At 41.3% G+C, this 22,717-nt stretch overlaps 1 protein-coding gene across 3 annotated transcripts; it reads left to right on the forward strand.

Annotated features, from left to right (window-relative positions):
- On the forward strand, positions 202-21,964 carry KLHL23 (kelch like family member 23). 3 transcript variants are annotated; one of them, XM_018064349.1, is made up of 4 exons: positions 202-238; positions 3,086-4,300; positions 7,933-8,085; positions 19,122-21,964. In XM_018064349.1, exons 2-4 carry the CDS (start codon positions 3,088-3,090, stop codon positions 19,430-19,432), a joined length of 1,677 nt encoding a protein of 558 aa, XP_017919838.1. In that variant the 5' UTR covers positions 202-238; positions 3,086-3,087; the 3' UTR covers positions 19,433-21,964. The 3 variants fall into 3 exon arrangements, with proteins under 3 accessions (XP_017919838.1, XP_017919833.1, XP_013824456.1); XM_018064344.1 differs by lacking the exon at positions 202-238 and adding an exon at positions 1,755-2,167; XM_013969002.2 differs by lacking the exon at positions 202-238 and adding an exon at positions 2,463-2,756.

Below are 22,717 nucleotides of genomic sequence, written 5' to 3' on the forward strand. Positions count from 1 at the left end.
CTCCTGCTGCTGCTAAGTCGCTTCAATCATGTCCAACTCTGTGCAACCCCATAGATGGCAGCCCACTAGGTCCCTTTGTCCCTGCGATTCTCCAGGCAAGAATACTGGCGTGGGTTGCCATTTCCTTCTCCAATGCATGGAAGCGACAAGTGAAAGTGAAATCGCTCAGTCGTGCCTGACTCCTAGCGACCCCATGGACTGCAGCCTACCAGGCTCCTCTGTCCATGGGAGTCTCCAGGTAAGAGTACTGGAGTAGGTCGCCATTGCCTTCTCCGCCTGAGCCACTAGGGAAGCCCATTAAGTATACTAGAGGGCTTTAGCTTCAGAATCCTCAAGGCTAGTGGGAAATTAACAGTGCTTAGGCATTTACCCATCACTATAGTCAAAATTCTCCAAGCCAGGCTTCAACAGTATATGAACCGTGAAATTCCAGATATTCAAGCTGGATTTAGAAAAAGCAAAGGAACCAGAGACCAAATTGCCAACATCTGTTGGATCATCGAAAAAGCAACAGAGTTCCAGAAAAACATATACTTCACTGTTGTTATTGTTGTTCAATTGCTAAGTCATATCCCATTCTTTGCGACCCCACGGACCACAGCACGCCAGGCTTCTCTGTCCTTCACCATCTCCCAGAGTTTGTTCAAGCTTGTGTCCATTGAGTTGGTGATGCTATCGAGCCATCTCACCCTCCGTCATCCCCTTTTCCTCCTGTCTTCAATCTTTCCAAGCATCAGAGTCTTTTCCCAATGAGTTGGCTGCTTGCATCAGGTGGCTGGAGCTTCAGCTCCCGCAGCAGTCCTTCCAATGAATATTCAGGACTGATTTCCTTTAGGACTGACTGATTTGATCTCCTCGAAGTCCAAGGGACTCTCAAGAGTCTTCTCCAGCACCACAGTTCAAAGGCATCAGTTCTGCACTCAACCTTCTTTATGGTCCAACTCTCACATCTGTACATGACTACTGGAAAAACCATAGCTTTGACTAGATGGACCTTTGTTGGCAAAGTGATGTCTCTGCTTTTTAACACAGTCTAGGTTTGTTATAGCTCTTCTTCCAAGAAGCAACTGTCTTAATTTCATGGCTGCAGTCACCGTCCACAGTGATTTTGGAGCCCGAGAAAATGGTCTGTCACTGTTTCCATTGTTTCTCCATCTATTTGCCTTGAAGCAATGGACTACACTGTAAATTCCATGAAAGTTATAGACCATCTTTCACTACATCGTTAACCAGTGCCTATGCCTAAGCAGGCACTCAATACAGTCTTGCAAATGAATGAATAAATGGAAATATTTGATATTAGGTTTTGTTGGAACAAGAAAATGAACTTTCTGGTATAGCATATAAACACCTTTACGTGACTGGACTGGCTGCCACCAGAAGAAAGACTGGAGGCTGCTCCTTCCAGCTACTCTAAATACTGGAAACGGAATCTTTGGCCCTGGCTGCTTTCAGTGTTTCTCAAAGCTCCAAGTTAACCCACACTGAACACATTAGTCCCCGGGGCTCCAGAGTACTCTCCTAAGGGTGGGATGGAGTACATGGGAAAACAGCCCCTACTTCTGGCATTTGGAAGGTAACCTCAAAATGAACCCCAGACCTTCAGCTTTGTTGCTTCTCTCCAACATGCACCCGCAATTCCACTCCACAATTAGGTCCTGGGCTGGGGAGAGCTACTGAAGGAGGGAGAAAGGAGGTCCCCAATCCCTATATCTGGTTCTAATTCGGGACTTAGAGAGTTTGTCTAGAGAGAATACTCTCGGGAGTGTCTGCGTGGGGGTGGGGCTAGGGAGACAGGTCTAAGGAAAGAGGGAAAAGTGGCCTGGGCGGTCTCCTCGGAGAAGCCTCCCCACCTGCGGCAGGGGGAGCCTCGGGTAGGAGTGCAGCCGCGCGCCCGCGCGCCCACCCCGCTCCCGCCCGCAGCGCGGCCCCGCCACCCGTGAGTTCCCGCGAGTGGCCCCGCGCCCCAGCCGCGTGGGGGGCTGTTCGGTTGGAGGCGGGGAGCAGCCGGGGCACCAAAATAGGAGCCGCTTGTGGGCTGGAGCTGCGCTAGCAGGCAGCCGCCGCCGCGCCTCTTCCAAAGATGGTCAGAGGGTCCGGAGGCGCCCCCGCCCCCGCTCGCCGCTAGCCCGCAGGTCCGCACCGCGTCCCGGAGCCACTGCCGGAGGTAGGTGCGGAACGGACCCGCCGCCCGAGGCCAGCCGGCGGGGAGCGAGCGGGGCCGGACGCGGGGAGCGAGGCCACGCCGCCTTCCGAGCCCGCCTGCGGCAGCGGCGCGGAGACAATGGCCGCGCGGGCGGTGGGCCGGGCCGGGCGCGGGGCCGTCCGCGACGGCCTCCCCACACCTGTGCCGCGGCCCGGGACAGAGGGACGCGGCACCCGGCCCAGTGGACGGCACGCGGCGCCCTCGAAGCGAGTCCCCGCGCCGGCCCCCGGGCGGGGCGGTCCCCGGGCGGGAACGCCGGCTCCGGGCCCAGGCGCGCGGCGCGCGGAAACCCCTGCGGCAGTCCGCGGAGCTGGCGCGGGGATAGAGGGGCCGCCGTCCGGCCGCTTTCCTTTCTGTCCTTCCTTGAGCAGAAAGGCACAGGGTTTCCCTTTTCCGAGATTTCTTCTAATCAGTTACAGTTCTATCATCCCTTTACTGGCAATCGATGCGACTTGAAAAGGAAGACGGAGCTCGGGGAAAAGGTTGAATTGGGGCCGGCCAAGGTCCAGCCTCGAGTGAGGTGATCTCTTGGACGCTTGGATCGTCAAATGTGAGCTCTCTCTAGGACCGCTAACTGGGGGCAGATTGAAGAGATTGGGTGAATGGGGTAGCAAATCAGTATCTCTTCTTGAGAGGACCACTGAACGATCTGGGGGCCTCATATCAGACTACGAGCTACCCTGAAATTAAATTGACCGTCATATAAATTATGAAATAGTCTATCCACGTTTTGCATTTGTGACTTAGACTCCTAAACTCAGTCTACCTAGTTTTGTATATTCGATGTTAATCAATCATTGTAATGACAGGAATATTGGGCACTGATTACCTGGGATAATATACAAAATTGAAAACACGTTTGTTTCATGTTTATTGCAGCCATGGCGCTAAAAGGACAAGAAGATTATATTTACCTTTTCAAGGATACCACGCATCCAGTGGATTTTCTGGATGCATTCAGAACATTTTACTTGGATGGATTATTTACTGATATTACCCTTCAGTGTCCTTCGGGCATAATCTTCCGTTGTCACCGAGCTGTTTTAGCTGCTTGCAGCAATTATTTTAAGGCAATGTTCACAGCTGACATGAAAGAAAAATTTAAAAATAAAATAAAGATCTCTGGCATCCACCATGATATCTTGGAAGGCCTTGTAAATTATGCGTACACTTCCCAAATTGAGATAACTAAAAGAAATGTTCAAAGCCTGCTTGAAGCAGCTGATCTGCTACAGTTCCTTTCAGTGAAGAAAGCATGTGAGCAGTTTTTGGTAAGGCACTTGGATATTGATAATTGTATTGGAATGCACTCCTTTGCAGAATTTCATGTGTGTCCGGAACTAGAGAAAGAATCTCGAAGAATTCTGTGCTCAAGGTTTAAGGAAGTATGGCAACAAGAAGAATTTCTGGAAATCAGCCTTGAAAAGTTTCTCTTTATCTTGTCCAGAAAGAATCTCAGTGTTTGGAAAGAAGAAGCTGTCATAGAGCCAGTTATTAAGTGGACTGCTCATGATGTAGAGAATCGAATTGAATGCCTATATAATCTATTAAGCTATATCAACATAGATATAGATCCAGTGTATTTAAAAACAGCTTTAGGCCTTCAAAGAAGCTGCCTATTAACTGAAAATAAGATCCGATCTCTAATATACAATGCTTTGAATCCCATGCATAAAGAGATTTCTCAGCGATCCACAGCCACAATGTATATCATTGGAGGCTATTACTGGCACCCTTTATCAGAGGTACACATATGGGATCCTTTGACAAATGTTTGGATCCAAGGGGCAGAAATACCAGATTATACTAGGGAGAGTTATGGTGTTACATGTTTGGGACCCAATATTTATGTAACCGGGGGTTACAGAACTGATAACATTGAAGCTCTTGATACAGTGTGGATCTATAACAGTGAAGGTGATGAATGGACAGAAGGTTTGCCAATGCTCAATGCCAGGTATTACCACTGTGCAGTCACCTTGGGTGGCTGTGTCTATGCTTTAGGTGGTTACAGAAAAGGGGCTCCAGCAGAAGAGGCTGAGTTCTATGATCCATTGAAAGAGAAGTGGATTCCTATTGCAAATATGATTAAAGGTAAGTGCAGACTGTTTATTCTGTATTTTTTAGGTGTTTGAGATTAGACAAAGGGTCTTTCACAGATAACATTATAAAAAATTTATCACTTTGGAATGCTACTGTGGAGCTATAGTTGGATTATACAAATCAAGTAATGCTACGTAGAATGTTCTAAGTAAAAATATAATATAGCAGTCCTCAACTTGACTGAGAGTTATTTGGTCAGAGTATGCTACCCAGGCTGGAAAAGAAATGTTATTTATATAAGAAAACAATCTAATTCATTGTACCTACTCTAGAGCCTCTTTTGAATCTCCATCTTGCTTTCAGTCAAGAATTTATATTTAAATCAAAGGCTAAATGAAGAGAAAAGCTGGGTAGTTTTATTCATGTTTATTTATTATTATTATTTGCTCTTGAAATCAAAGCTTTTTGAGTCTTGCTTTTAAATATTCACTTTTTTTTTTTTTTTCTCATTTGATCGTCTGTCTTTTAAAAGGTCTTTCATTAAAACCTTGAAAGGTTTGGTCCCTGTAGGGTATAATAAATTACATTCTTTCAAAAACTAGAGGACACATAGCCTCTGCCCTTTGTGATTCCAGGCATATCTTAGAGGGTAGAGGAGAGGGGCAGATCCCCTGTCTCCTGCACACGGCCCACACAGCCATGCACACAATTGGGTCTCAGTATTTGTCTGATAGGCACTGTATTTTTCGCTGTGTTTGGTACCAGATTAGCCTTGTTGTTGTTCCCTCCTACTGGAAGAAAAGTTAAGCTGTAATCTCATTTGTTTCATTACATATATTCATCGGTGCTGGGGAGTTGCACACAAACTGGTAGGTTGTAACTAAATTTGAGTCATTTTATCCCAGATGTTTCTTCCCAGGCCTTTCTGTTTCTTTTTTAATGCTAGCGAGGGTGTGGGAATCTGACCTGGCCTGGGAATCTGACCCGGTGTGATCCTTGGATGAGAACAGGAAGCCTGAGACACAAAATGGTCTTGTGACCAGGCACACTGCTTCTGAGGCCAAGCTGCCTGGGTCTAAATCTTAACCTCTAACTTACTTGCTGGTGAGCTTAGGCAAATGGTTTAATCTCCCTGTGCCCCAGTTTTGCCATCTGTACAATGGGGGTAACAACATTACATGGTTTAGGGTTTGAGAGGATTAGTTTAATTTATGCATGTGAATCACTTAGAGCAGTGACAGGCATAGAGTAAGCACTCAGTAAGGGTTAGGCATGATGGTCATGAACACTTTAAGATGCTTATTTATTTGGCGTGCTGGGTCGTAGTTGTGGCACGTGGAATCTTTGACCTTTATTGCAGCATTGGGATCTAGTTGCCTGACCAAGGACTGAACCTGTGTCCCTGCACTGGGAACGCAGAGTCTTAACCACTGGACCACTAGGGAAGTCCTATCATGACCATCCTTATAGAAGAACGTGTCAGCTTTGATAGGGCAGAAATATCTTTCATATTCAATTACAGCCTCTCTCCTGCATGCCCAAAGTTTCTGCAGTAGTTGGCAGCATGGGAGACGTGGCTTCAAGCTCAGTGCTGTTGCTGCTCTGGTTTTCACTCTGCCTGAGCTTGACTCCCCCATTTACTAATTCTCCTCCCTAGAGTGGCTCTAAATATCCTAACTCCTTTCCTATGAAAGAAACAAAGAAAGTTCAGATATTTTAGCAGCTGTTGTAAACCTAGCTATATTTCTGCTTCTGCTTCTTAATGATAAGATCACAGATTCAGTGGTTTTGTAGTTTAGAGTATATTTCTTTGAGGGTTGAAATGTATTACTTTATGAAATGTTGTTAAACCGTATTTGAAACCATGTTTCTGGAAAGAAAAATGCAGCAAGGGTGTCTACACCGTAAAGAAAGCCGCAAGTGTTCTCACCTTAGCCTTGAGTGGAATGGAAGACCCTCTTACACTGAAGTCCTCCCCTACCTCCTAGCTGGGTCTGAAATTTCAGAGTTTTATATATACATTTAAAAAAATTTTTCTTTTTACTTTATTTTACTTTACTTTACTTTTTATTTTTACTTTACTGTACTTTATTTTACTTAATATTTTTTCACTTAAATTTCGATTCTTGATTATATCTGACCATCCCCGGGAAGGGTAACACTTTTGTCAGTCAGTTATGTGCACTTTTCGCAAGTGCTGGTTCTGATGGGGGGACTCATGCTGAACTCTAAGTTTCCCATTTGTCTCTAGGAAGAATAGCACTATGTTCCCCAACTTGTTTTATTTTGTAGTCATGAAGTGAACTAGCAGCTTTCCCCAGTCAGGAGCACCGAAATTGGGCAGAGTCAAGTTTCAAATTCATTTCCTTTTTTAGTTTAGTCATGTACAGAGAAGAAATAAATACTTGACTGTTTAGGACTTCCCTGGCGGTCCAGCGGTTAAGACTCCAAGCTTCCAGTGCACGGGAGGTGGGTTCAGTACCTGGTGGGGGAAGTAAGATCCCATGTGGGACTCGGTACAGCCAAAAAGATTCATTAAAAACAAATACTTGGCTGTTTAGAAAATCCTAACTTTTTTCTCCTTCATCATAACTGCACTGCTTACAAACTCGCTTTTGTTTTGGAGTAGAAATGTACACAGAGATTGAACTGCACCTTGCACAGAATGGGCTACGTAAAATGTTGCTTAAAAGACTAACCTGGCGTTTTCAACTAAAATGAGCCTCCTCATCTTTCTCCCTTGGAGAAGGAAATGGCAACCCACGGCAGCACTTTTGCCTGGAGAATCCCATGGACGGAGGAGCCTGGTAGGCTGCAGTCCCTGGGGTCGCAAAGAGTTGGACACGACTGAGCACTTTCTTTTCACTTTTTTCTTCCTCGTGTCTTCTTCCCCTGATTCCTCTTTATTTTTCTGTGGCATCGGTGTTCCCCAGTTTTCCGCGCTCAGGACCTCAGAATGAGCCTTAGACGCAGTCAGTCTTTGAGGCCCATCTGTTCCTCTGTGTCTCTTACCTCGGTATCCTTCCCCCATAATCAAGGCCCAGTCTAAGTCAGACCCTCGGTACTTTGCAGCTGGGCCAATACCTCTCTCTTTCTGACTCTTGCCCTTCTATTTCTGTAGTCCCTCTCTTCCTGTGTTTAAAATGTCCTGCCGAATTAATTGTATGTTTCTTAGTCAGGCATGAGGATCTTTTGCCGTGTCAGCTTCAATTTACCACGTCAGCTTTAATTCCCACATGACAGCCCCAGAGTGCCACCTACGTGCTCAAGTGCTGGGAATCAATCCGGTCTACATGACATTGCCCAATGAATCTTTATGTTCCCCTTTCCCTCCTCTTCGGATGGCTTTCTCTTACCTCTACCTGCCAAAGGCTACCTACCAAGGCCCAGGTCAAATTCTGCCGTGATTCCCCTAGACAAAGCAATGTCTCCTTGCTCTGAACACTCACAGGAGTTCTCTACCCTGCATTCTAATTATTTGTATTAATGTCTCACCTCTCCCTTAAAAAAAAAAAAAAAAACTGAGGAAGCCTTAAAAAAATTTTTTTTCTATCCTTCATACCTCCTAGGATAATGCCTTGTGTCTAATGTCCATATTAACAAAAGCAATAATAAACTTAGTCCAATATTCATTGCAAAACCAAAAGACCAATCTGAAGATGTGATTTTAATTTAACACACAGGCGTGGGAAATGCTACTGCTTGTGTCTTACATGAAGTTATCTACGTCATTGGCGGCCACTGCGGATACAGAGGCAGCTGCACCTATGACAAGGTCCAGAGCTACAATTCAGATATCAATGAATGGAGCCTCATCACCTCCAGCCCACATCCAGGTAACAAATTACTGTCTCAAATAGCACATGTTGTGATGCCGCTTATCAGCATAAAAGATGGCTAAGAATATACTGGAAGTAGACGGGGGAGCCTGGTGGGCTGCAGTCCATGGGGTCGCCGGGAGTCGGACCCGACTGAGTGACTTCGCTTTCACTTTTCACTTTCATGCATTGGAGAAGGAAATGGCAACCCACTCTGGTGTTCTTGCCTGGAGAATCCCAGGGACTGGGGAGCCTGGTGGGCTGCTGTCTATGGGGTCGCACAGAGTTGGACACGACTGAAGTGACTTAGCAGCAGCAGCAGCAGCAGACAGTGCTAAATTTATAGTAGACTACACTTGGGTATAATTAAAAGGCCCCAAATAGTCACATGTTATCTGACAACAATCACAATTAACTTATTCCAATTCGAGGACATCTACAGACACTTTCCCTGATGTCTTTACATGACAAATATTTTAAGCCTGTGTGGTTAAAAGTATTAGTTCTTTAAAAAAATTTTTAACAAAGCTTCTTTTCTTCCGTTTCCTATTCCTTAGTTGCATGCTTTTTTTCATTTACTACATGTGTTACAGAAAACAGAATTTTTATGGACAGGTAAAAACACTAGTCTGTCAAATAGTTGGAAAGGATATCTGTTAATTCCTTTTAGGAGATGATTTTTTTTTTTTTAAAGAAGCATGTCCTTTCTGGGTTTCAATAGGTGTGAAGCACTTACTCCTGTGATGTGCAGGGCTCTCTGTTGGCCTTAACAGTCATCCCAGGATCTTGTCTGCCCACAAAGAATGGCCTGCCTTCTGTGGTGTCCTTTGTTCTTTGGCTTGTCTCTTTGGGTAAGGCTCAGGGGAAAGCATAAACTTGTTACCGTTATACCATCTGGTTAAGATTCTTTTCATTAGGAAAGTTTCATGTCACCGTATCACTATACTACTTTGAATCATTTTCCATATGGCATCAGGCTGCTATGTCAGTCACTGGAGAGCATAATCAAAATTCACAAGCTTGACCCATCTGAGAATAATAGTAATAGCTAACGTTCTTGAGCACTTTCCATAGGTCAAGTACTGCCTAAGCACTTGGCATGAAATACTACCTTAAATTCTAACTACAACCCTGTGAGTTGGTATTGTTTACCTGTTTTACATATTTGAAAATGGAGGCTTAGAAGGGGTAAGTAACTTTGCCAAGGTCACGGTTTGGAAGTTGTGGGTCAGGATTCAAAGTCAGGAGGTTTGAGCGCATTAACCTGTGGCATAGCCAGTAAGTGGTCTGCCTCTCTGGAAGGGAGCAAGCTCTCCTGCTCTTAACCTGTGCAGCTAGTTCAACCGTGCATCACGTGCGCCACCTCACAGTTCAGGGCGAGCACACCTGAATCTGGGGCTGTGTCTCCATGTACAGGAGGACTTTCGCAACAATCAGCCAGATGCTGTCCTGGCTCTTGAAGACATCATGGAGGTGGTGATCATCTCCTAGTAGTTCATATATATTATCCTAGAATCCCCACAACTTTCTGTGATAACTAGTGAAATTATAGTAGAGAATAACATCATATTGAATACAGGCATGCCTTGTTTTTGTGTGCTTGGTAGATATTGCATTTTGTACACATTGAAGGTCTGTGGCAGCCCTGCCTTGGGAATTCTGTCAGTGGCATTTTCCCAGCAGCCTCTGCTCACTGTGTCCTGTCACATTTTGGTAATTCTCGCCATGTTTTCAAACTTTTTTGTAATTATTATATTTGTTCTGGTGATCTTTGATATTCTATTCTAATTGAATTGGAATTTTTAGCAATAAAATATTTAAAAATTAACATATATTTATTGTTTTTCTAGACATAAAACATTATGCTATTGCACGCTTAATAGACTACAGTATAGTGTAACCATAACTTTTTATGCCCTGGGAAACCAAAAAATACATGTGGACCCTTTATTGCAATGCTCACTTTATTACTATGTTCTGACTGAACTTCAGTTTCAAGGTATGCCTGTAATAGCTAAGTTTAGATGCTTTACCCTCTGAGCCACCAGGGAAGCCCAAGGATGTGCCAGGCACTAACTTTTCTGGTACTTTCACATGTATTAATCCAGTGAAAGTGTTAATCACTGAGTCATGTCCAACTCTTTGCAAACCCGCGGACTGTAGCCCATCAAGCTCCTCTGTCCATGGGAGTCTCCAGGCAAGAATACTGGAGTGGGTTGCCATGCCCTCTCCAGGGGATCTTCCCAACCCAGGGCTCAAACCGAGGTCTCGTGCATTGCAGGCAGATTCCTCACCATCTGAGCCACAGCAGTCCTATGAACTAGATACTACTACTGTTTTATAGGTCACTGAGGCACACAGACAGTGAATAGGTTGCCCATGGTCAGCTAGCTCAGGCTGTTGTGAGTTTCAGATCCAGGCAGCCTGGCTGGGAGCCCATGCTCTCCACAGCTACACTGTTACTTCATTTGATCCTCATGTTAACCTTATAAGTTAGATATTATTCTGACTTACCTTTACAAAGAAAATCCAACATATGAAAAGTCAGATCAACAAATCAGAGGGCAGTTGTCTAAATTAGAAGCTTAATTTATAATTCATAAAGGGATTCCTTTAAAAATAAATCTTCCATAACACACTTAAACTGGATATGGCTTATTCACTGATGGAGAGCCACTCCAGGTGGCTTAGTAAGACTTAAGCTAAAGGATGTAAAGCCATGGCAAAGTGAAAAATCAGTCAGAAATGAATATTAAATTACAGTATCAATCCCTGGGAACATAGAATTCCACATGGAGCATTTTAATTCACGTTGAACATAAAACACATTTTAATTCACGTTGAACATAAAATGAGAAATGAAGATATCATATTATCACCCATGTTGTATATCTTCTGTTTGGCTCTCACAGTGTTCAAAATATTTTTTAACTGGCTTGTTATCAATATTTAAAATTTAGGAGATTTCAAATAAAAATCATTATTTCTGGCCTTTAGGAAAATTGCAAGATCTGTCAACCTTGGATCTTATTCCTTCCTGGCAGCAATCACTGGGGCCAGGTAGTGGCTATTCCCTTCAGATGAGGCTTCCATTTCACCACAGTCTATTCCATGCTTATCACATCATAGACCTTGCGAGGGTTGGAGGGGGGGCTGCTGTATTTCTTACCCCTAGCCTGCTTCATTCGGCTAACCTGTTATCTCCTTGGCCCTGGGAAGCGTTTGGATCTACATCCTCTGAATTATAGCAACTCATGCTTCCTATGGGGCTTCCCAGGTGGCTCAGTGGTAAAGAATCTGCCTGCCAATGTAGGAGACGCAGTTCCATCCCTGGGTTGTGAAGATCTCCAGGAAAAGGAAATGGCAACCCACCCCAGTATTCTTGACTGGGAAATCTCATGGATAGAGGAGGACTATGGGGTCACAAAATAGTCAGATGTTGATTTAGTAACTGAACAACAACAACATGCTTCCTATACATTTTAGGAGTACCTCCTGAGGACTGTAAAATGCCAGTCATGAGTCTACCTAATAGATATGTAGCTTAGACTGCAACTAAATGACTGTTATTATTTTTAAAAGGTAATATAAATTTTATCTTTTTTCTTAATGCTTTTAAGTGTGATTGCTTTGTATAGTTGAAAGACAGGGGAGTATAATTCCATCAAATTCAAGATGACATTCCCTGGTGGCTCAGAGGATAAAGCGTCCGCCTGCAATGCAGGAGACCCAGGTTCGATCCCTGGGTTGGGAAGATCCCCTGGAGAAGGAAATGGCAACCCACTCCAGTATTCTTGCCTGGAGAATCCCATGGGCAGAGGAGCCTGAGCAGGCTACAGTCCATGGGGTCGCAAAGAGTCGGACACGACTGAGTGACTTCACTTCACTTCACTTCACTACCTTGGGAAAGATACCATTCTATTGATAGTTATTACATGAGCTATGAAAGATGATTAATTTTACTGCCACAGAAAGTCAGAATATAGTAGTAAATACACATACGTAACGGGAACACAAGACAATCTTACAAATAGGTGCTGTTGAGATTGAGGGTAGAGAGAGCGTCAGTCTGGTTAAGGGGAATCTGACAATCTTAGAAGGCTTCCAGGAGTAGGTTGTTATGAGTTAGGCTTTCTGGCAGAAAGTTAGCCAATGAAGGAATGCTGATGGGAAAATTCCGGGTTTACTCTGGTTCTTGGGAGTAGAGGTGTGCGTGAGGTGCAAGAGGGAAGAGTGAGAGACTGAGTGACAAAGTTCATTTGAAAATCCTGTCACGGAGGGCTTTGAGTGGCCTCCGTAAACTTTATTTATTTATTTTTTTAACATTTCCAAAGATTTATTTATTTTTTTTTACTATAGTAACATTTCCTTCTAAAACAAACTGCATTTATATCTCTACAAGTGATCTTTTTTTTTTTTAATTTTTATTTTTACTTTATTTTACTTTACAATACTGTATTGGTTTTGCCATACATTGACACGAATCCACCACGGGTGTACATGCGATCCCAAACATGAACCCCCCTCCCACCTCCCTCCCCCACAACATCCCTCTGGGTCATCCCTGTGCACCAGCCCCAAGCATGCTGTATCCTGCATCAGACATAGACTGGTGATTCGATTCTTACATGATAGTATACATGTTTCAATGCCATTCTCCCAAATCATCCCACCCTCTCCCTCTCCCTCTGAGTCCAAAAGTCCGCTATACACATCTGTGTCTTTTTGGCTGTCTTGCATACAGGGTCATTATTGCCATCTTTCTAAATTCCATATATATGTGTTAGTATACTGTATTGGTGTTTTTCTTTCTGGCTTACTTCACTCTGTATAATCGGCTCCAGTTTCATCCATCTCAACAAAACTGATTCAAATGTATTCTTTTTAACGGCTGAGTAATACTCCATCGTGTATATGTACCACAGCTTTCTTATCCATTCATCTGCTGATGGACATCTAGGTTGTTTCCATGTCCTGGCTATTATAAACAGTGCTGCGATGAACATTGGGGCATAAACTTTAAAAATAGAGAACTGCCAAAGTTTCAGAGCAAGAGAAGGCTGCACTGTCAGTTTTAGTTTTAAGAAAAGAGTTCCTTTGAGAGTAGACTGGGAGAAAGATGGCAGGGAGGCATACTAAAGCTATAATAGGCCAGGGGAGAAATACTGAGAGCCTGCAGTGGAGTAGAAAGTAGGAGTGGAAAACAGGCAGGTGTGAGGAGTAGTACAGGTTCACCACTGATTGAATGGTAGTGATCACCCCCCTTGGGTGATTGGACATTGGAGACAAGGGCAAGACTGTCTGCCTCATTGACTGGCGGCATTGAAGTAGCAACCAATGGGAGGGGAGAAGTGGAGGGATGACAAGCTCAGTTTTGAGTGAAATGTCAAGAACTAGTTACTCAGACAGTAAAGAATCTGCCTGCAGTGCAGATCAAGGTTCAATCCCTGGGTTGGGAAGATCCCCTGGAGAAGGGAATGGCAACCCGCTCCAGCACTCTTGCCTGAAGAACTCCATGGACAGAGGAGCCTGCTGGGCTAGAGTCCATGGGGTTGCAAAGAGCTGGGCACGACTGGACAACTAACACAACTTAGAAGAGCTGTCCAGAAAGCAATGAGAAGTGTGGTTCTGCAGGAGGAGGAAGAATGTGGGTAAATACAGAGACCTGGGCATTGTTTGCTTAGAGATGATGGCCAGGTGTGGAGGTGAATAAGATGCCTTGGGAGGTTGGGACTAACAACACATAAATGAGCAGAATCTTGAGAAACAGCGTTAGTTAAAGGGTGAGCTGAGAAAGAAAGAAGAATGTGTGAAGAACCCAGGAGAAGCAGTAAGAGATAGGGAAGAAAAATCCGTGGAGAGCTGTGTCCAGTGGGGAGAATGTTCTCTCTTGGCTCTGCCGGTTATTTACTTGTCTAATCTTGGGCAGCAGCTTAAGCTCTTGGGTCTTACTTTCCAGCAAAATAAGGAAGTTAGATTAGATAAGCTTTACAGTTCTTTTCAGTGAGAAAAAAATCTTAAGTAAAATTTTTAAAGCATTTTTTTTAAAGTGGATATTGAATACCTGAAAATATTATGGTTGTTTCCGAATGCCTGCGTGGCTTTGTTCCGATCACTCTTGTAAAACTGAATATCGACTGCCATGTTTTTATAGTGAACATTTGTGTGTAAACTCTGAGCTATTTTCATACTGGGTTTGAAATTGCTCATTCATTCGTTTGTCCAACAGATATTTGCTGAGTGCTTTCTAATGCTGTGTATAGTGCTAGGAGCTCGATAAACAAGATACAGTACCTTAGCCTCAGTAGCTTCATAGAGTAACCAATAAGAAAAAAGTCAGTTACAGCTGAGCAGGTTTCCACCAACTATAATAGAACATTATGTTGCATTTGGGTAATGGGAATAAATACCAGGAATCACTTTATTTTTATACTTTTTTAAAAACTGAGATGTAGTTTATGTACAATATAAGTTCTAGATGTACAACAGTGATTTATAATTTAAAATTTTTTATACTCTATAGTTATTATAAAATATTGGCTGTATCCCGTGTTTTACAATATATCCTTCTAGTTATTTATTTTATACATAATAGTTGGCACCTTCTTAGTCTCCCGCCCCATCTTGCTCCTCCCCCATTCCCTTTCCCCACTGGTAGCCACCAGTTTGTTCTCTAGTCTGTGAGTCTAGCTCTTTCTTGTAGTCACTAGTTTGTTTTATAGTTTAGACTCCACATGTAAGTGATTCGTGCAATGTTTGTCTTTCTCTGTCTGCCCTGTTTCACTTAGCATAATATTCTCCATGTGTGCTAAGTTGCTTCGGTCCTATCTGACTCTTTGGGACCCTATGGACCATAGCCCACCAGGCTCCTCTGTCCAAGGGATTCTCCAGGCAAGAATACTGGTGTGAGTTGCCATACCCGCCTCCAGGGGATCTTCCCAACTCAGGGATCGAACCTGCGTCTCTTATATTTACCTGCATTGGCAGGAGAGTTCTTTACTGTTAGTGCTACCTGGGAAACCCTAATACTTTCCAAATCCATCCATTGTTGCCAATGGCAAAATTTAATTCTTTTTTATTGTGGAATAGTATTCCTTTATATATATATATATATATATATATATATATATATATATATATACACACACACACACCATATCTTTTTTATCTGTTCATCATTGTATTTTTTGCTTTGTCATTTAAAAAATGTTTATTTGTTCATGTTTATTGAAGTTTAATTGATTTACAATATTCTGTTAGTTTCAGGTATACAGCACAGTGAACCAGTTATATACCTGTATGTCTCCACTCTCATTTAGATTCTTTCCCCACGTAGACCATTCACAGAGTATTGAGTAGAGTTACCTGTGCTATCCAATAAGTTCCTGTTGTTCACCTGTTTTATATATGGTAGTATGTATATGTTCATCCCCAAACTCCTACTTATCTCCCCACCACACTACCCACTTTGGTAACCATAGCGTGTTTTCTATGTCTGTGAGTCTATTTCTATTTTGTAAATGAGTTCATTTGTATCATTTTTTTAGATTCTACGTGTAAGTGATATCACATGGTATTTGTCTTTGTCTACTTTCCTTCACTTAATATGATTATCTCTAGATCTACCTATATTCCATTATTTTATTCCTTTTTATGGCTGAGTAATATTCGATTGTATAAATATATCACATCTTTATTCATTCATGTCTCCATAAACATTAAGTTGCTTCTATGTCTTGGCTATTGTAAACAGTGCTACAATGAACATTGGGGTGCATGTATCTTTTCAAATCATGGTTTTCTCCAAATGTATGCTTAGGAATGGGATTTCTGGAAGATATGGTAGTTCTATGATTAGTTTTTTAAGGACCCTCCCCATACTGTTTTCCCTAGTGGCTATACCAATTTGCATTCCCACCAACAATATAGGAAGGTTCTATTTTTTCCACATCTTCTTCAGCATTTATTGTTTATAGATTTTTTGATGATAGCTATTTTGACCAGTGTGAGATAATACTGCATTGTGGTTTTGATTTGCATGTCTCTAATAACTGGTGATAATGAACATCTTTTCATATGCTTTTTAGCCATATGTCTTCTTTGGAGAAATGTCTGTTTAGCTCTTCTGCCCATTTTTTGATTGGGTTGTTTGTTTGATATTGAGTCACATGAGCTCTTTGTATATTTTGGAGATTAATCTTTTGTTAGTTGCTTCATTTGCATATAATTTCTCCCATTCTGAGGGTTGTCTTTTCATTTTGTTTATGCTTCCTTTGCTGTGCAAAAGCTTTTAAGTTTAGTTAGGTCCCATTTGCTTATTTTTGTTTTTATTTTCATTACTCAAAGTGGTTGCAAAGAGTTGGACATGACTGAGCGACTGAACTGAACTCTTTAAGTGGTGGATTGAAAAAGATCTTGATGCAATTTATGTTAAAGAGTGTTCTGCTTATGTTTTAAGAGTTTTATAGTAAATAGCCTTACATTTAAGTCTTTACTGTATTTTGAGTTTATTTTTGTATATGGTGTGAGCCAACCTTCTGATTTCATTCTTTTCCATGTAGCTGTCCAGTTTTCCCAGCACACCACTTATTGAAGACTTTTTTTTTCTCCATTGTATATTCTTGCCTCCTTTGATGTAGAGTAATTGCTCATAAGGATACAGGATTAACATATAGAAATCTATTGCATTTCTATACACTAACAATGAAAGAGAAATTAAATAAACAATCTCATTTACCATTGCATCAAAAAATAAAATAAAATGGCTGGGAATAAACCTGCCTAAGGAGGTAAAGACCTGTGCTCAGAAAACAGAAACACTGATGAAAACAATTGAAGATGATGCAAACAGATGGAAAGATATACTGTGTTCATGGATTGGAAGAATTAATATTGTTAAGATGACCACATTTATCCTGAGGCAATCTACAGATTCAGTACAATCCCTATCAAAACACCAAGGGTATTTTTCATAGAACTAGAATAAATAATGTTAAAATTTGTACGGAAAGACAGAAGACCCTAAATAGCCAAAACACTCTTGAAAAAGAACAGAGTTGGAGGAATCAGTGACTTCAGTCTATACTACAAAACTGCATTAATCAAAAGAGTATGGTACTGGCACAAAAACAGATACATACATCAATGACTCAGAATAGAGAGCCCAGGAGTCACTTTATTTTGGACATTTTTGTTGCTATGGAAAGATTGAGAGTCTTCTTTAACCTGAGTAACAAAATGATTATTTTTTTTGGCAAGATCTGAATAATTTAAAAATAGCCTACTAAGCTCACTGTTGAATCATTTATACCAACTGATAAAATTTTTGTATCATCATTAATTTTCACAGTAACCATTTAACAGAATGACTCATAATTTATATAAATAATATGTCACAAGTACTCAAAAACTAATGAAATCCTATAAAAATTCTACATTTATTTAACTGAAAAGGAATAAATGGGTTTTCAGAGGTGGGAGAATTCTTGGATGTCAGACACTGGAGAACACCAGCATGTGGACTCAAAGCAGAAAGACCAATCTTCTCAGACTTTTCCTTATGCTTTGAAGCCTAAATAGCAACAGCTTTACTGATAAGAACCTGTCTTCCCTACTTACAGGGGAAATCAAAGAATGATTGTGCATTCTTTCTTTCTAAAGAAGGCCTTATAAGTTTTTTTTCCATGAAGTATTGGGAGTGCATATTTGGGCACAGAGGGTACAAGGTACAATTCATTCATTGATCCAACAACCATTTACTGAGTCCTTACAAGGTGCCAGACATTTGCCATCCTCCAAATAGGATGGAGCACTGGGCAGGACACAGTTCCTGCACTGCTGGAAGGAAGAGAGAGACTGTAAACAGGAACCACATCAGATCGTGGGACATACTACAGAGAGAATTAGAGTAGGGTGATGTGGTAGAGACAGCTGACGGTTCCTGCAGGTTGGATGACAGGAGAAAGCCCAGTGAGGAGTTGACAGTAAGATGAGAACTGAATGACGAGAAGCAGGCAGCTATGCAAAGAAAAGACTTCCAGACAGAAGAAACAGCTCAGCAGTGGAAAGCTAACTCTTCATTTGTTTGCTATAATATTCATCCCATTGACAACTCCTGCTCTTCCTTCAGGTCTGTAGTTGACATTCCACAGAATGAACTCCCAGGCTGGGAGAGATGTGAGCACTAAGGGCTGGGATGTTAGAAACAGGGCTGGGACTAGCATCAGGCAAGCGAGACACCTGAGGCCCAAAACGGAAGGAGTCACTCAGAGAGGAAGCACCTCGTCATGGTTTGTGCTCTAGGCACATCACTTGCCTCATCCTAGACACAGCCCTGGAAGAAGGGAGAGGAAGTGAGGTTGCCAGAGATCCCAGGGCCTTGAACAGCCGGCAGGTTTGAATATGGAGGGGGAGATAAAATGGAAGAAATTAAAACAGCCTGGAAGGCTCAGCCCCAAGAAGTGGACTCCCAGCTCCAGGAGACAGACTTCACACAGCAGCCCTCTGCCTTTGAGGACCTTCCGCAGCTTCTCAAGGTCACAGAGTGTAGTTCCCCTAGCAAACTGGCTTGTGTTTCTCTAACTTCTTGTGGCCTTAACTTAACCAGCAGTATGAGAGAGGCAAGCATCTGTGGCAGCACGTACCAGCTGAGGGTTAGCTGCTAAGGCCCGAAGGATCCTACACCAGTTACCTAGGACATGTTCATGGCAGAGGGACTCTGCTGCTACGCCTTTTACACACAGGCATAGAGAAAAGGTGCCTGTGCTGGGAAGTTCCCAGAAGGGTAGTGGTCTGAGGATGAGTTTTTCCCAGCACCCTGAGAAGCCAGTTTAAGGATAATCTGAAAGACAGTGGCAGGAACTAGTTATCTGAACCTGATGACTGGGAGTGGATTTTAAGGGTCCATGTTGCCGTAGTGTGTGCTGGAATCAAAATGTCACAACTACTCTATTTTTGTAAGCCAAATTGTAAAGCATTATTACATCACTACCCTGAGGTATCTCTTCTGTTTGTTTACCCTAATAAAAATGTGCTTTCTTTTTTCTTTTTAATAGAATATGGATTGTGTTCAGTTCCATTTGAAAATAAGCTCTATCTAGTTGGTGGACAAACTACAATCGCAGAATGCTATGACCCTGAACAGAATGAGTGGAGAGAGATCGCGCCCATGATGGAAAGGAGGATGGAGTGTGGTGCCGTCATCATGAATGGATGCATTTACGTCACTGGGGGCTATTCCTACTCAAAGGGGACGTATCTTCAGAGCATTGAGAAATATGATCCAGATCTTAATAAGTGGGAAATTGTGGGTAATCTTCCAAGTGCCATGAGGTCCCATGGGTGTGTGTGTGTGTATAATGTCTGATCAAGTCCAAAGAAATGACCAAGTAGTCACTGTTTCATGGGGTAGTAAGAAAAGAATGTAGGGTTTGGAGTCTCTTACTTGTTACTGTGGCCTGGCACATAATAGGTAAATTCTTATTCCTAACCCCCACTCTACACCTCAACCTAGTGATTAATGGTCAAGAAAAATCTTTTGTATATTTACAGTTGAATAAATCAATGGAGTCAACACCTATAATCTTTGCTCATCAAAGGTGATTTGGAATGCTGGACACTTGGTCAAAGGTGAAAATGCCTTTGTAGCAAATTTTTTCTCCTGGTAGCAGCAACACTGGGTGTAGGTCAAAATCATTCTGTGGAATGAGGTGTCTCTTACGATCCTGTAATGTAACAGTGTACATTGTTTCCACTTAGCTAGCAAGGAATTTGAAATACAAGGAGGAATATTCTCTACCTCTACAAAATCAACACTTAAGCTTTTTTTTCACCTTTAGAATTATTAGAATGGACTTTAGTGTTTTTCTTTCATAGTATGTATTATTTATTGTTATGATTATTTACTGACAACAGAGATATACAAGATACTGTGCAGAAGATTATTACTATTCATAGAGTTTATAAACTAAAAGAATGGAAAATACGAAAAACTGCAGAGAAAGTAGTTGAATATCTGCTGATCCTAAGAACTATTTTTAATTTTCAGCTTTGATGTAAATTGCTAGTCTAGGTATCTTTAATTTAAGCATGTTAGAAAATGCTCTTTGTTCATAAGTATAGATATGTGTCTGCATATGAAATTGAACTTTGAGCTGGAAAGCTTGTAGAACATTGTAATATAGTAGAAAATACATTAATGAAAAGAAATTTGAATTCATTTTCCACTAACTAGATTTTGTGAACTGGATTGAGTCACTTAACCCACTGTCAGTTAGAGCTTCCCTTCCCAGGCACACTGGTACACTTGGGTGACAGAGGTGCCTAGACATGGATCCCACATCTCTTGGGGTTGCCTGAGGTGGTCTGGGTGGCTGCAGCTTCTGGGCTAGAAGCATCTTTGTCCATTTTCTCCATCGCACCCACCATATCACTTTCCCAGTGTGCCATAACTTGAGAAAAGTTTGGAAGGAAGCATTGCTTAACTCATCTAAACTTAGTAAAATCTGTTAGATCATCTACCCACACTCATCATTTTTTAAGAGGCAATAATTATTTTCAACCTTAAATATGTAACTGTAAAACTACCTAATTCTTCTGACTTATTTTTAAATTTTAGAAGGAACCTGTTTAATGTATTCATTTCAAAAGGCATTTTAAAAAGATATAACCCTTTGGGAATAAATATGGTACTACATAGAAAGAGCCATAATAATGACCATATCTTTTCCTCATAAATTTTACTCCTTGATATTGTAACCTAAAGCATAACAATCAAACAGAAAGATAAATACATGAGGTTGCTTATGTCTCCATTATTTTCAATAACAAAAAATTGGAAATAATCTAAATGTCAAAGAAGAAAGTTGGGTTAATAAAAAGAGTGAAGTCTTATACTGCCATTAAAATAATTGTTCAGAATACTGTGTAGAAACATGGACATGTCTGTGATATGATAAGTAAAGTAAACACAATATAAAATGATATGTACACTATCATTATGACTATAAAATCTTCATGCATGTGGAAAGTAATATGCAGAACTGAAATTCACTGTGTTAGTGTAGGGGATATGGAATGATTTTTAAATTATTTAAATACTTTTCTTTAATATTACTTTGTATTTTCAATAAAAAATAAATAAATCACTGTATGTATGGTAAAGCTGCTTGAATTGGGGCCAGTTGAATTGAAGAACAGTTAAGCTTCTGAATTAATGAAACAACTAAATTATAGACTATTTCATCCTATAACTGAATTATAGACAATTTTATTGCCTTTAAGAATATCTGCATTTAATGCTGAACCAATATTTTTTTTATCCAGTAGTACTTTAGAGAGCTCTTTTATGAACAGATGAGAACAGTTAGGATCATCTTTAACTCCTTTTCAGCTTGTCCAGATCTTATAAAATCCTGACTTAAGCCTAACCACTGGAAATTCTTTCCTAACTGTTTCAGCCACAGTACAACTCCCATTGTCACATTTAAAGAATTTAACATTTATATGTGCATATTATGTCTCTCGGCTAATTTTGAGATCATGAATCCCATCTTAGTCTTCTCAGGGTCTAACATTTCTGAAGGATGATGGTATCAGTTTTACAGAAAAGTATCTGGAGGTGTGTGAAGGATCTTGAAAAATAGTTTGTGATCTGAGATGTTTTATTTCCAGCTCCTGTTTTCTGCAAAATTTCTTTTCTTTTCTTTTTTTTTGCTCTTGATATATGTACCAAGAACGGATTAAGAACGATAAACATTTCAGCTGGAATGGTTCCAAGTTCCAAATCACTGTTGTATGACTGAGAAATATTTTATTGTAATTAAATGTAAGCCATTACTTTTGAGGGGGCGGCAAACAGTATTTTACAAAATAATTAAAGTTGTGGACATGATTTTAAGTATGACTTAATTAAGACTCTAAATATCAAAATTTTGAAAGTTGCTATTTCTCACAAATCTTATTTTTAAACTGCAAGTGAAATAGGATCAAGATCTAGGCTACTTGCTTAAGGGCACATTAACCTTTATTTTCACATGCATGAAAAACTTTTTAAGGTCTCTTCATCTATAAGTTCCCCAGCTAGCTCTTCTTTCTTTCTTTATTTTTTTAAACTTTTTATTTTTACTTTATTTTACTTTATAATACTGTATTGGTTTTGCCATACATTGACATGAATCTACCACGGGTGTACATGCGATCCCAAACATGAACCCCCCTCCCACTTCCCTCCCCACAACATCGCTCTGGGTCATCCCCGTGCACCAGCCCCAAGCATGCTGTATCCTGTGTCGGACATAGACTGGTGATTCGATTCTTACATGATAGTATACATGTTTCAATGCCATTCTCCCAAATCATCCCACCCTCTCCCTCTCCCTCTGAGTCCAAAAGTCCGCTATACACATCTGTGTCTTTTTGGCTGTCTTGCATACAGGGTCATCATTGCCATCTTTCTAAATTCCATATATATGTGTTAGTATACTGTATTGGTGTTTTTCTTTCTGGCTTACTTCACTCTGTATAATCGACTCCAGTTTCATCCATCTCATCAGAACTGATTCAAATGTATTCTTTTTAATGGCTGAGTAATACTCCATTGTGTATATGTACCACAGCTTTCTTATCCATTCATCTGCTGATGGACATCTAG

The sequence above is a fragment of the Capra hircus genome, chromosome 2, assembly GCF_001704415.2.
Source record: "Capra hircus breed San Clemente chromosome 2, ASM170441v1, whole genome shotgun sequence".
NCBI lineage: Eukaryota > Metazoa > Chordata > Mammalia > Artiodactyla > Bovidae > Capra > Capra hircus.